Source organism: Mandrillus leucophaeus, unplaced genomic scaffold (assembly GCF_000951045.1).
Source record: "Mandrillus leucophaeus isolate KB7577 unplaced genomic scaffold, Mleu.le_1.0 Scaffold490, whole genome shotgun sequence".
In the NCBI taxonomy this organism is placed as follows: Eukaryota; Metazoa; Chordata; class Mammalia; order Primates; family Cercopithecidae; genus Mandrillus; species Mandrillus leucophaeus.
In genome coordinates this window covers 2,417,942-2,430,692 of record NW_012105254.1, presented here as the reverse complement: position 1 = coordinate 2,430,692, position 12,751 = coordinate 2,417,942, and the positions used below count along the sequence as shown (strand labels likewise).

At 38.6% G+C, this 12,751-nt stretch overlaps 2 protein-coding genes across 3 annotated transcripts in view; one reads left to right on the top strand and one right to left on the bottom strand.

Moving 5' to 3' along the window:
- Positions 1-12,751, top strand: part of BMX (BMX non-receptor tyrosine kinase) — a 100,116-nt gene that overhangs the window by 3,579 nt on the left and 83,786 nt on the right. The window lies entirely within an intron of this gene.
- PIR (pirin (iron-binding nuclear protein)) overlaps positions 1-12,751 on the bottom strand; it is a 115,732-nt gene that overhangs the window by 84,288 nt on the left and 18,693 nt on the right. For both annotated transcript variants that reach the window (XM_011995536.1, XM_011995535.1), the window contains exon 3: positions 12,485-12,577. In XM_011995536.1, the coding sequence (XP_011850926.1) occupies positions 12,485-12,577 (93 nt within the window). The remainder of the gene's footprint in view (positions 1-12,484; positions 12,578-12,751) is intronic.

Here is a 12,751-nt window from a genome sequence, read left to right as displayed (position 1 = left end):
TATTCCCAAACCTAACTACTCAAGAGAGCTGAATTACAAACTCCCTGCGAAACTTCCAGCTGCTTCTAGAACCCCAGGACCAGGAATGTCCCTTTTCATTCAAACTCAGATCAGGAATAAATGTTTTGGGATATCTCTTCAGACAAGCTACGCCTGGGTCTCCATGTAATCAGCAGCCCAACTTCTTAACTGGCACCACCTACATCTGGCAAAATGGTGCTCAAGATGTTCATTTCCATTGTTTTAATTCCCACGTTATACTGAAGGGGCCTGAAGGGAATGGTTTGCTAACTTCTATGACTACCCAAATATCCACGTACAAAAGTGTTCTCTCTCTGTACCTAAGGGAGAAAACGGGTAGTCAGAACTACGGTTGCTTAAGAGAGCCCTCTGCTGACACAAATGATGTGTGCTCCTTCTTTTCCTAAAATCAAACCTCACCAAACCAGATCTATGTCTTGCCAATAGATCCGCTGATTACTAAATATGTCTTGCGGCACATGTATGTCGTCTCTGCTTAAAGACTGTGTGTCACTGTGGCAGGTTGCCACCTAGTCATTAAGGGATCAGCTATGTTGTGGCGTAGAGGGAAGTTCTTCTGCTCAGTACAGTCTCCAGTTGAAAGTTACTAAGGCAGACACCTAAGAATGAGGTGCCTGAATACACTTGTTTGCACATACGGTTTTGGGCAGGTTTGGGACTCACAGGGGTCTTACAGAGGAATAGGTTTGAGAGACTCATGTCAATTTTCCTTTTAATACTTTGTTAAAAATTCATTATATTTAATTAAGCAGCTGACACATTTTTATGACCACATTATTATCATGACTCCCTGATTCAATTCACTGTAGATATAATTTCTCAAACTTTTAGTGAGTGTGATCATTGTACTTGATGTTATCGGGCCCCAGGTCCCAGGATTTTGGACATCAAGAAGCAATAAAACATTTTATAATAAAGGGGTCTGACAGAGGGATGCCAATTTTTTGCCTTCCTTAGTCTTTTAAAAATAAAAGTTAAATTTTGGAATAATTTTTAAGTTTACATAACAATTGTAAAGATAGTATGGAGAGTCCACCCAGCTTCTCCTGCCATTAACATATTGCATAACCTCAGAACATTTGCCAAGACTAAGAAACCAACATTGATACATTGCCATTAACTAAAGTATATCATTTATGTGGTTTTCACCAGTTTTTCTATGAATATCCATTTTTGGTCCAGGATCCATGTCATCATGTCTCCTTGGTTTCTTCCATCTGTGACAGTTTCTCACTCTTTCCTCGTTTTTCATGAGCTTGATAATTGTGAAGACTACTGGTGAAGTATTTTATACAATGCTCCTCAATGGTGGGTGGTGGTGCCAACTTTTAAATTCAGATTGTGAAAGGTAAAAATTATCTACTATGGTCATCATTTTATAAAAGAAAGGCCATTCTAACAACCAAAACAAGGAAGAATAGCAATATCTGAATAAAGAACAATCTTTTAAATAAAATAAATGTATCTCCAGGAAAGGCCCACTACTTTGCTAATCATTCCTCCCTCCCCTTTCTTTTTCTTTCTTTCGTTCTGGCCCACCCAAGATAAAATGTCATTACAAACTCACAAACAGGAAGTCAGGAATTACCTAGAAGGAACACAGTGGTCATTGCTTCCATACCTTCAGGGAGCTACCACTCTAGCAGAAGATAAACCACTAAAATATGCAGACAAGAGAAATAAAAGCTAAAGAGAAGTACAAGCGAATCTAGAGGAAAGATTGATTGTGACAAAGAATCCAGAGGAATGAGGGAATAATTTGTGGAGGAAGAATCCTCCCAGGTGACTCTTAAAAAGATGAAATTTGGGGGAAAAAATTAAAGTGGGGTGGGAAGAAAATGTATATGGAAAGAGGGAAAAATTAGGTTGTAGTAAGTTATAAGCAACTAAAACATGAATTTATTATCATGTTACCACCACATCATGAACAATGTTGCAGCTGTAAGAAGCAAGGTAAATGATTGTCCTTAAATAGCCAGGTACAATCAACCTAATCCATTTTCTCATTATACTGGAAGTTCAGAGGACAAGTGAGAGCACTATTTTGCACTTACAGGTAGGAAAATTCAGATCCCTGGACCATGAAATCATAGGTCCCACAGTAAGTGAGTGGCAGAAGGAGTATGGGGCGTTTATTCATAGTTTTATGATCTATGTCACCTGTACAATCTCATTTCTAATGGTATTAAAAATCTTTTAATCATCTGAATGTGCCAAAGTATTGAGAAAATATCAGATATATAGAGAGGGAACTTTGTTCCAGAAAGAGTGGTGGCAAAATAGAGTGGACAAATGTGGGCCTGGGATCATATGGGCCCACCAAATCTTGCTCTGTATGGCCTGTGTGAATTTCACAAGTCACCGCCTCCCTGAACCTTAGTTTCCTCATCTGTAAAATGGGGGGATAACAATTCTTACTTTTCAAGGTTGTTGTGAGGCTTACAGGTAATGTATCAACATATGAAGCTTCTCATAAATCAGCAGTTAATACTATTGCATGGCAAATTTCCTTCAAGTTTAATCCCATGTAGTCAGGCCTGTGATTCTAAGAGTCTATTGATTGGATGTCTCTGAAGTAGCTTTGTTAATGATGTGGACGATTTGCATGAAGCTTTTTATCACATAATGATCTATGTAAATTTATTTTGGACTTATTTCTCGTTTCACTTGAAAAGCTTTATTTTTGATGACATAAAATAATGTTTTAACGATTGGCTTATAGTCTTTATTACATTTCCCCCCACTCAATTTTTCTTTTTTCTCTCTTTTTCTTTCTTTTTTTTTTTTTGAGACAGAGTTTAACTCTTGTTGCCCAGGTTGGAGTGCAAAGGCGTGATCTCAGCTCACTGCAACCTCCACCTCCTGGGTTTGAGCGAGTCTCCTGGGATTACAGGCGCTCACCACCACGCCCAGCTAACTTCTTGTATTTTTTAGTAGAGACGGGGTTTCACCATGTTGGCCAGGCTGGTTTGAACTCCTGACCTCAGGTGAGCCACCCGCCTCGGCCTCCAAAAGTGCTGAGATTACAAGCGTGAGCCACCGTGCCCGGTACCCCCAGCCCCCCACCCCCACAACACTCAATTTTTCTACTTAAAAACTCTTGGAATGTAGCCTTTAAGACATGAATGGTTTTTGTTTGTAATTGCAATGTGGTGTGGGTGGGGTGTATAGGGAAATTTGTTGGGAATTTATTTGGACTACTTTCAAAGAATATTTCAGTTAAATTTCTACTCTCCCTCATGTGACCTACGTTGTTAAGACAGACCAGGCTTTAGTTCTTTGCTGTGGGAACTGTCCTGTGCACTGCAGGAGGTTTGGCAGCATCCCTGGCCTCTGCCCACTAGATGGCAGTAGCACTCCCCAGTTGTAACACTCAGCAACGACTGCAGAAATTAACAAATGAGTCGCTTCTCAGGCTTTTGGCTAAGATCAAGTGTAGAAATTGCCATATGACCCAGATGGACAAATCACCTCCAGTTGAGAACCACTGACATAGACAGCACTCCACAAAAAGCAGAACTTTTAGGCTAAAGATGGTTTTATTTTAACATAATTGTGTTAAGTTGACAGTTTCAGGATGTGAAATATTGTTCATTCATCCATAGCTAGAGATCAAGCTTGGGCTTTGAAGTCCTTCTCCAATAATGGCCCAACCTAAAATTTTAGACCCTATAATACTCTTCCACCTCCCATCCTTCCACATCCCATTTGTAAGCCCAATTAGACGACTCACTGTTTCCACTATATCCCATACTGCACCTTTCACTCTACCTCCACTATCCAGAGAGTCAAATCTTACTTATTGGTTAGGGCCTTACTAAATGGCCAAATTTTCCCTGAAGCCCTCCCAGATCCTTCTGTTAGAAGGGATAGCTTCTGCCTCAAAACATGAAGCTTCTTCAACTATACTCATCTTGTTCCTCCTTAATTATTTTCTAACTTTCATGCAAATTGAAAGTCCTCTGCCTCCACTTCTAAACTCATGAGTGCACTCACTATTTTAATTTCCTTTCAGCTAGGGAACGTGTTGTGGAGGAGAAAGTTATGTTTTTGATTTAAGGCACTCTTAAATCTCATGGGCCCCTCTAATGGTGCACAAATGTTTTCCAGAGAAAGTCCTCATCCCCACTACACATTGGCGTATATTATTAGCTTATCTGGTTGACAGGAATAGAACACAAGTAAGGTTCACTTTATCTGGAGAGGGAGGCCTCAGCAAGAGTTCCTGGAGAACAAGTGATCATCAGGACCTTCACTAACCATAAGGGCACAGTTTATCTTTAAATATCTGAATGGCTGGTGTGTGAAGAAGGAATTTTGAAAACATGAATGTCTTAAATAACAAATACAACTAAACATTCTAAAGGTACAAAGAGAAAAAAAGGGTTCAGTGAAAACCAATAATCTTGTCCACAACTTTCCCTTGTCACCCACTAACCTTCCCTAGAGGTCACAATATGAGTTTCTTGAGGGTCCTTTCAGAGATAATCCAGGCAAGTCCATGAATAAAGGTGTAAATGGAAACAACTCAAGTGTCCACCAGTGGATGATTGGATAACAAAATGTGGTCTATCCATACAATAGAATATCTATACAACAGAATATTAGTCAGGCATATAAAAATATATATATGCTACAAACTGAATGAACCTTGAAAACATTATGCTAAGTGAAAGAGACCAAACACAAAAGGCCACATACCATATGATTCCTTTTATATGAAATAGAATAGACAAATAAGTAGAGACAGAAAGTGTGGTTCCTAGGAGCTGGAGGAAGGAAGAATGAGAAAAGACTGATAATGAGTTCAGGTTTACTTTCTGGGCAGATGAAAGTGTTCTGGAATCAGCAGTGATGGCTGTACAATCCTATAAATATAATATAAACCACTACTTTTTAAAAAGCTTTGTAAATACATATTTGTACCTGTTATGATGTGTTCATTTTCTCTCTAAACACCATCTTCTTTGGGTACTATAACATGTATTTTGTAATTTTATTTGATTTGCATCAGGGTAGTCTGTAGAAATAATCATTTATTATAATAATCCATCTTCCTCACAATAAACTTGGTAATAAGTCATTTAAAAAAGAAAAAAGGCATAGTTTTTGCTTTTTATATAAATGCTACACTATGCCACAAGAATTCTGCACCTTGCCTCTGTCACTTTCCAAATATCATCAAGATTGCTCTATATTAGGACTATCAAGCCATGTCATTCTCCTTAATGACTGTAAGCCATGCTATTGGACACATGTATTTAAACTACTGGTTCTCAGCCAGGGGTGATTTTGCCCTCTCTCACACCCCCAGAGGACAGTTGACAATGTCTGGAGACTTTTTTTATTGTCACAACTAGGTGTAGGCAGATGCAATTGGCACCGAGGGGGTAGAGGCCAAGGACGCTGCTAAACATCCTGCAATGCATTGAACAGCCCCCCATAGCAAAGAATTATGCACCCAAAAAGTCACTAGTTGTGCTGGTTAAGAAAAAACAATCTAAACAGTTTATGATTGATGAATATTTAAATTGGCTACAATATTTGTCTTTATAGATAATGCTGCATAACATTCCATCTTTCAAATATATAATTTTCTTGTAGATAATTTCTAGATATGTAATTATTCCTCTACTATTTTGAATAATTCATTTTTTATTTTTTATTTATTTATTTTTGAGACAGAGTCTTGCTTGTTGCCCAGGGTGGAGTGCAATGGCGCAATCTCAGCTCACTGCAACCTCCACCTCCCGGGTTCAAACGATTCTCCTGCCTCAGCCTCCCAAGTAACTGAGATTACAGGCGCCTGCCACCACGCCCAGCTAATTTTTGTATTTTTAGTAGAGACGGGGGTTTCACTATGTTGGCCAGGCTGGTCTCGAACTCCTGACCTCATGATCCGCCCACCTCGGCCTCCCAAAGTGCTGGGATTACAGGCGTGAGCCACCGTGCCCAGCCTCTCTTTTTTATTTTTTAAAAATTGTACTAGAATAAACATTTGTTAATAAGCCTTTCTTCTTACTTTGGATTTTTCCCAGAAATAGATTAATAGAAGTAGGATTACTGGGTTAAAGGAGAATAACTTTTTTCTAGGGAATTATATTGGGTTCTTACGGCCATTATGAGTACGATGCCTTCCCCTGTTAAAAGAAAACTTTGGACAAATTAAATTTAACAGAGTTTAATGGACCAAGAAAAATAAATGATTAGCAGATCTGGCAGCCCCCAGAATCACAGCAGATTCAGAGAGACTCCAGGGATGCCACGTGGTCAGAACAAATGTATAGACAACAAAAGGAAAGTGACGTACAGAAATCTGAAGTGAGGTACAGAAACAGCTGGATTGGTTTAAACAAGCGTTTGCCTTGTTTGAACACTCAGCAGTATATGAGTGGTTGAAGTATGGCTGCTGGGATCAGCCAAGACCCAGCTATTGTTACAGGCACATACTCTTAAGTTAGGTTTTCAATCTTGTCTACCTATTAACTTAGGTTACGGTGCCTCCACAAGGACTCAAATATAGAAATACAGAGTCCTTCTCAGGTCATATTTAGTTCGTTTTAACACCTCCCCATTACATCTGATTATTGCTTTTAAGCAGGAGAATTATTGATTTTTACATACTTATTTTATATCCAGCCATTTACTAATAGGTTTTGGTTGACATTCTTAGTACAGTGGTGCCAAGGGGTGTCTTGAGAGTAGAGGTGGCTTTAGCTTCCTTCTTTTTTTTTTTGAGACGGAGTCTCGCTCTGCCGCCCAGGCTGGAGTGCAGTGGCCGGATCTCAGCTCACTGCAAGCTCCGCCTCCCGGGTTCACGCCATTCTCCTGCCTCAGCCTCCCGAGTAGCTGGGACTACACGCGCCCGCCACCTCGCCCAGCTAATTTTTTGTATATTTAGTAGGGGGGGGGGGTCTCACCGTGTTAGGTAGGATGGTCTCGATCTCCTGACCTCGTGATCCGCCCGCCTCGGTCTCCCAAAGTGTTGGGATTACAGGCGTGAGCCACCGTGCCCAGCCAGCTTCCTTCTTATATCTGTTACCTTCACTGTCAAATCATGCCAAATGAATATATATGCTAAGATTTGTGTGCTTCGCTGTAATCACAACTTCAGGGCAAATCCTGAGCCTTCCTTCCTCCTCCAACCATATCACCAACCAAAACCACATTAAGCCACTGTGAGTTTTATTATTATTTTATTACCTACAAATAATTTTTCTCCTCCTTTCCAACACTGTAACTCTTACTTATTAACAGCTTCAGAGTTTCCAGAACCATATTAAACTGTGATGGTACTGGTAGACAGTCTTGTCTTCTTTTTCATATTAATAGGAATATAATTAATATCTCAGTGTTAAATATAACAAAAGATGCTCCCTGAACAATAGTCTTTATGATATTGAAAAAGTATCCTTCCCCAGTTTTCCAAAATGGATGTTGAATTTAATCAAGTCTTTTTTTTCAGCCTTGATGGTAGAGTTTGCTTTTGAAAGTGGTGCACAGCAAGCTAGAAAAAAATACAGGCTATGTGGGAGGGGGGAGGTTTGAATCCGGTCATAAGTTTTAGGTGTGAATCATCAGGACCTTTCCCTTCCTCTCCTGGGTATTGTTCAGGCATTGCATGCAAACACTGTCGGCTACCAACCAGTAAATATGAGCGTGGCTTTTCTGATGGGCACACCCTTGGAAACAAGGTGGTTTTGTTCTCGTGAACAAAATCAAAGAACTTGCTGAGGCTTGTAGTGAAAACACTTTAAAAACACTTCTCAGCCTAATTGAGAACACAGTAGACAAGGTCATCCTAAAATATCCCTGAAAAGCAGGCAGGATGGTTTTCTCCTGATCGTTCTTAAGCTTAATTAAACAGGAGTGACCAATCATCTCAGTTTGCTAAGGAATGAGAGGTTCCTGGGGACAGGAGCCTTTCAGTGCTAAAACCTGAAAACTCCAGAGGCTATCATTTAAGGATGATTTTAAAAGGCACAAGACATGTTTCTTCCTAGGGTAGGTGAGAGGTTCATCAACGGAGTCTGATCTGTAAGTACCTCCTTTTTTGAGCTAAACTTTAGCAGGACTTTCCCATGTCTCTGATTGTTCTTTGTTTCTGATAACTAAAGTTGCCCTAAACAAATCACAATATCAGGCCTGACCAGAAACAGGGTAAATGCAAAACTATTTCACCCTTTACCGTCACTCAGGCCTTTTGAAAAACAATCCTCCCCAGAAAACAAACTCCTGGTAGGAAAAACTGAATGCATTTCTCCTTTTGTCTTGTGACCACCAGCTGTGCCTCTTCCCTACAGTATGCCTTCTCAATTTTCAGGCAAATTTTTAATAAAAAATATATAGCTATTCAAACCTAAGAGTTAAGTTTAAAAATGGATTAGCCATTAACTCAGTAAAATTGGGGTCTCTCTCTTACTTATAGAATCGTATTTCTGACTTGGAAGATCTAGGCCAGCATTTCTCAAATTGTAATGTGTATATCAATCATTTGATGATGTAGGAATGTAGATTCTGACTCAGAGCTCTGAAGTGGAGACTGAGGCTACAAATGATAACACTGCTGGTTCATGGGTCACACCTGAGATAATGAGAATTTTATAGAATAATATTTTCCACATTTCTTCAATCATACCAGTTAAAATAAATGTGAGTGTGCGCTCAAAATATGTATATTAGTTACATTTTATACTCATGTGTTAGTAAAATTTCTTTTTTATTAAAAAATAAATAAATGTGAGCTCCAGCACATCACTATTTTGAGGACCTTGATCCTGACAACACATCAAGTATGTGACCATTCAGTACACGCTTATGTTGCTGCAGTGCATGCTTATATTAGTTACTCTATCTTTGCATAACTAATTGTTACAAAGTTCTTCCTTCTATTTTGTTATCTATGCTTTGTATTCAAAAGTTTACCTTTGGAGGCATACAAGACAAGCCCAATCCCTCAAACACTATTGCAATTCCTGTCACTGAAAATGATCTGACTTCCTTAATATGTGAAGAGCTTCTATAGAATAATGAAAAGAATACCAGCAACCCGGCAGGAAAAAAAAAAAGCCAAGAATATTAAATATATATGGTGAATGAATGTTTTACAATGAAAAGAAAATCAACCTCGCTCAAATAAGAGATCGAAGAAATGTGGAAAATACTATTCTATAAATTAAAACTATCATAAAGCATTATTTTTCACTTGTAAAAATGGCAAAGGTAAGAAAAGTCAAATAAATACATTGATGTTGGTGATGTTGAGGGAAAACAGGAACCTTCAGAACACAGCACTGTGGTAATAGCAGTTGGTACAACCATCATGGCAGATGCTTAATGAGGCCATTAAAATTGTTTTTTAAATAATATTTTTAAATGCTTATGGTATAATACTAAGCTAACAAAAAGATGCAAAACATAAATAGCGTGGTACCAGAAAAAAAGGACTGAACGAAAATATATCAAAATAAAAACAACAGCTATTTCTGGATGGTGCGCTAACATCACAGGTGATCCTAAATTTGTTCTTTATCCTAGTCAGCATTTTCAAAATTTACAAGCCTGCATAATTTAGAAAATGCTCCAGGGAGGTGATGAGAGACTACAAGTGGGCCTGGCTTTAAATTTCAGACTTTTAAAGCTCACATTAAGAGATAATGGCTTACCACTTGAGTCTGGCTTACCTACACTCCTGGGGAAAACTGATACAGTTGATTCTCATCATTTTTTACAGAAAAATGTTCTACATAGTTGCCATGATCACTGAATTAGAGAACACTAGACCATTGCTCCTAGGATAAATACAGGATTGTGTTCCTTCAAGCCTCTGGTCACAATATTTTGCTCAGTTGATCAATACATGACTTTGTTTTATGTGTCTTTCTCTTTAAAGCCACCTTATTTAACAGATATTGTTGATTAATTAACACTGAACTCTAGGCCAACAGTGTTACAACTCATACCTGAATAAAGTTTATCTAATACACATATTTTCTCCGTAAGGCACATCTCAGTCTCCTTACATTTAGGAACACTAGACAGCATTAGTGCATTGTGTGTGGGAGCCATTTTAAACGGTGAAATTACCCACACAAAGCACAAAAGTGTGGAAAAAGTGGCACTAAGCATACTGTGAAAGGACACTTTCTTGTAAAACAAGAAAAAAAGAGCATTGCTTCATTCAGCCTCAGCTGGGAACGTGTGCAGCGGGCAGCTCAAATTTTTGCCACTTTCACATGTCCACAAATTACCACAAAAGCACCACAAGTACTGATTTGGGGGTTACCAATACATTTTAGCAAGTAAATGAACTGACAAATAATTACAGTTACAGTTTTAAGGAAAATTCTTAATCAAAAGAGCCAAACACCAATATTCTACAGCTACACTCCTTCAGGGGGTTGCTTAAAGCTGAGTACCTTATAATTTATAAAGCATTCCCCCCCAGAAAGCATTTTGCATAATGGAAATGAAAGTAATCTATTTAATCATTCATTTTATTTAATATATTCATTGTCGGCCGGGCGCAGTGGCTCACACCTGTAATCCCAGCACTTTGGGAGGCCGAGGTGGGCGTATCACGAGGTCAGGAGATTGAGACCATCCTACCTAACACGGTGAGACCTCGTCTCTACTAAAAATACAAAAAAAATTAGCCAGGCGTGGTGGTGGGTGCCTGTAGTCCCAGCTACTCGGGAGGCTGAGGCAGGAGAATGGCCTGAACCCAGGAGGCAGAGCTTGCAGTGATCTGAGATCGCGCCACTGCGCTCCAACCTGGGCAATGGAGCGAGACTCCATCTCAAATATATATTCATTGTCTTCAACTTTTTATTATTCACTTAAATTCAGCTGGTAGTTACTGAGTATCTCCACATAGAGAACACAGAGAATGATTTCATGGTCCTCTTGGGTATGTGAGGGGAGGTTGAGGCAATCCCTAATTCTAATGCAAGACAGAGAGTATACAATCAAGGTCATCAAAAAGCCATAATGTGCATGAGACTGGTAAAAATATAATGCGATGAGGACCAAATGAAGGAGAAAGTGCATCCTCTTGGGATTGTCTGCAAAACTTGATGGAGATGGTGATATCCGAAAAGACCTTGAAGGATTAGTAAGGTGGTAAGTGGAGCTATGGGATGGAGTGAACAAGAAGCAGCTCGAGCAGGAGCACAGAGTGGAGACATTTTCCAGGAACAGAGTCAGAATCCAGCATGAGTGTAGGGTAGGTGAAAGGAATGGCTTCCATTACTGCTGCAAAGCAAGCCACAGCGCCTTCAACATGTTAGCAGAGAAGGGAACTGGAAGGCGAATGGCTAAATGAGGAAGGGAAAAGAGTTCAACTATCCTGATCCTACTTCCAGAAACTTCTTGCTTCATTATCCTTTTACACTGTGGTGGTGCCCTCTTTCCCAAACATCTTTAACCTCCTTAACTAGACTGCATAGGAGGCAAGCAGGGATCATGCCTCACCCTTCTTTAGCCTCCCTCCATCTGCCTTCTGCCCACACTTTCCCAACACTCAACACACCCTAACATACAAAAGATCACCCTACACCAACGCCTGCATATCACTAGCCTTCAATAAATATTTACTCATTCACTAATTGGCTTTACAAACACCCTGAGCCTTTAACAAGCCCTGGTCTCTTCCCTAGGAATACAGGTTGTTCTCGTGAGTAGATGGCTAAACATTGTAACTAGGAAGTAACTATCCCTGAGCTTCCACAGAATATATGTGTGTGGACAATGAGAATCTTTGAAAGTGCCACAATATTATGTTACACATTTTTATTTCTGTATCTAACTAAAACTGAACATTAAGTGTTCAGTAGAATCTCTAAATTTTGCAATTAAACTAGTAAATGTATATGTATGTCCTTAAAATCCTAATTTTTAGGCTATGTTATATTCAGGCCCCTTGATTCTATAATTCCTTAGAAGTTAGTATAAATACTCATATACTTCTTGGATTGTCTTTTGGAGTTTATAATATTACAGGAGGTTACACACATCTGAACATTCTTGTGTAGAAACAAGATAGAAACATGTTTTTTCTTTTTCTTTCTTTTTTTTTCTAAGACAAGGTCTCACTCTGTTGCCCAGACTGCCAGGCAGTGGCATGATTAGAAACAGGTTTTCTATATAAAAGTATTTTAATCACAAATAGTTTATTCTATCCCCAATACATTATTTTAATTATAAAAATATTTTAATAAGCCAATTTATTAACTGCTCAAATAGGAATGTTTTTGGTGGCATAAATTCAAAGAATCCTAAAAACAGTAAATATTTAAATTTGAGTACATCTTATGTAAAATAGCCTGCAACTTATAAATGAATTTTTAGCCCATTATTTATTGCTTTTAAAATTGAATTTTCTATTAGAAGAAAGAGGCATGTTTCAAAATACGCACTTCTGCAATCAAATTATTGTACTTACTGTTTCAAAACCTCGATGTGGATGATCAGGAAATCCTCCTGGTCTACCTCCTTTAAATTCATCAAATAGTAAAAATGGATCCAGATTTTTTAACTGAAATAAAAGCAAAATTTGCAGATTAGGTATGTCTTTTAAGCCATACTACCAAGAGCTACATTTATGAACAGATCTAGCAAGCCTCACTGAAAACTACATAGCCAATGAGCAACTTTTTACAATGAAAATTGCTTTCAGGAAGAACTTTTTTTTTTTTTTTTTTTTTTTTTT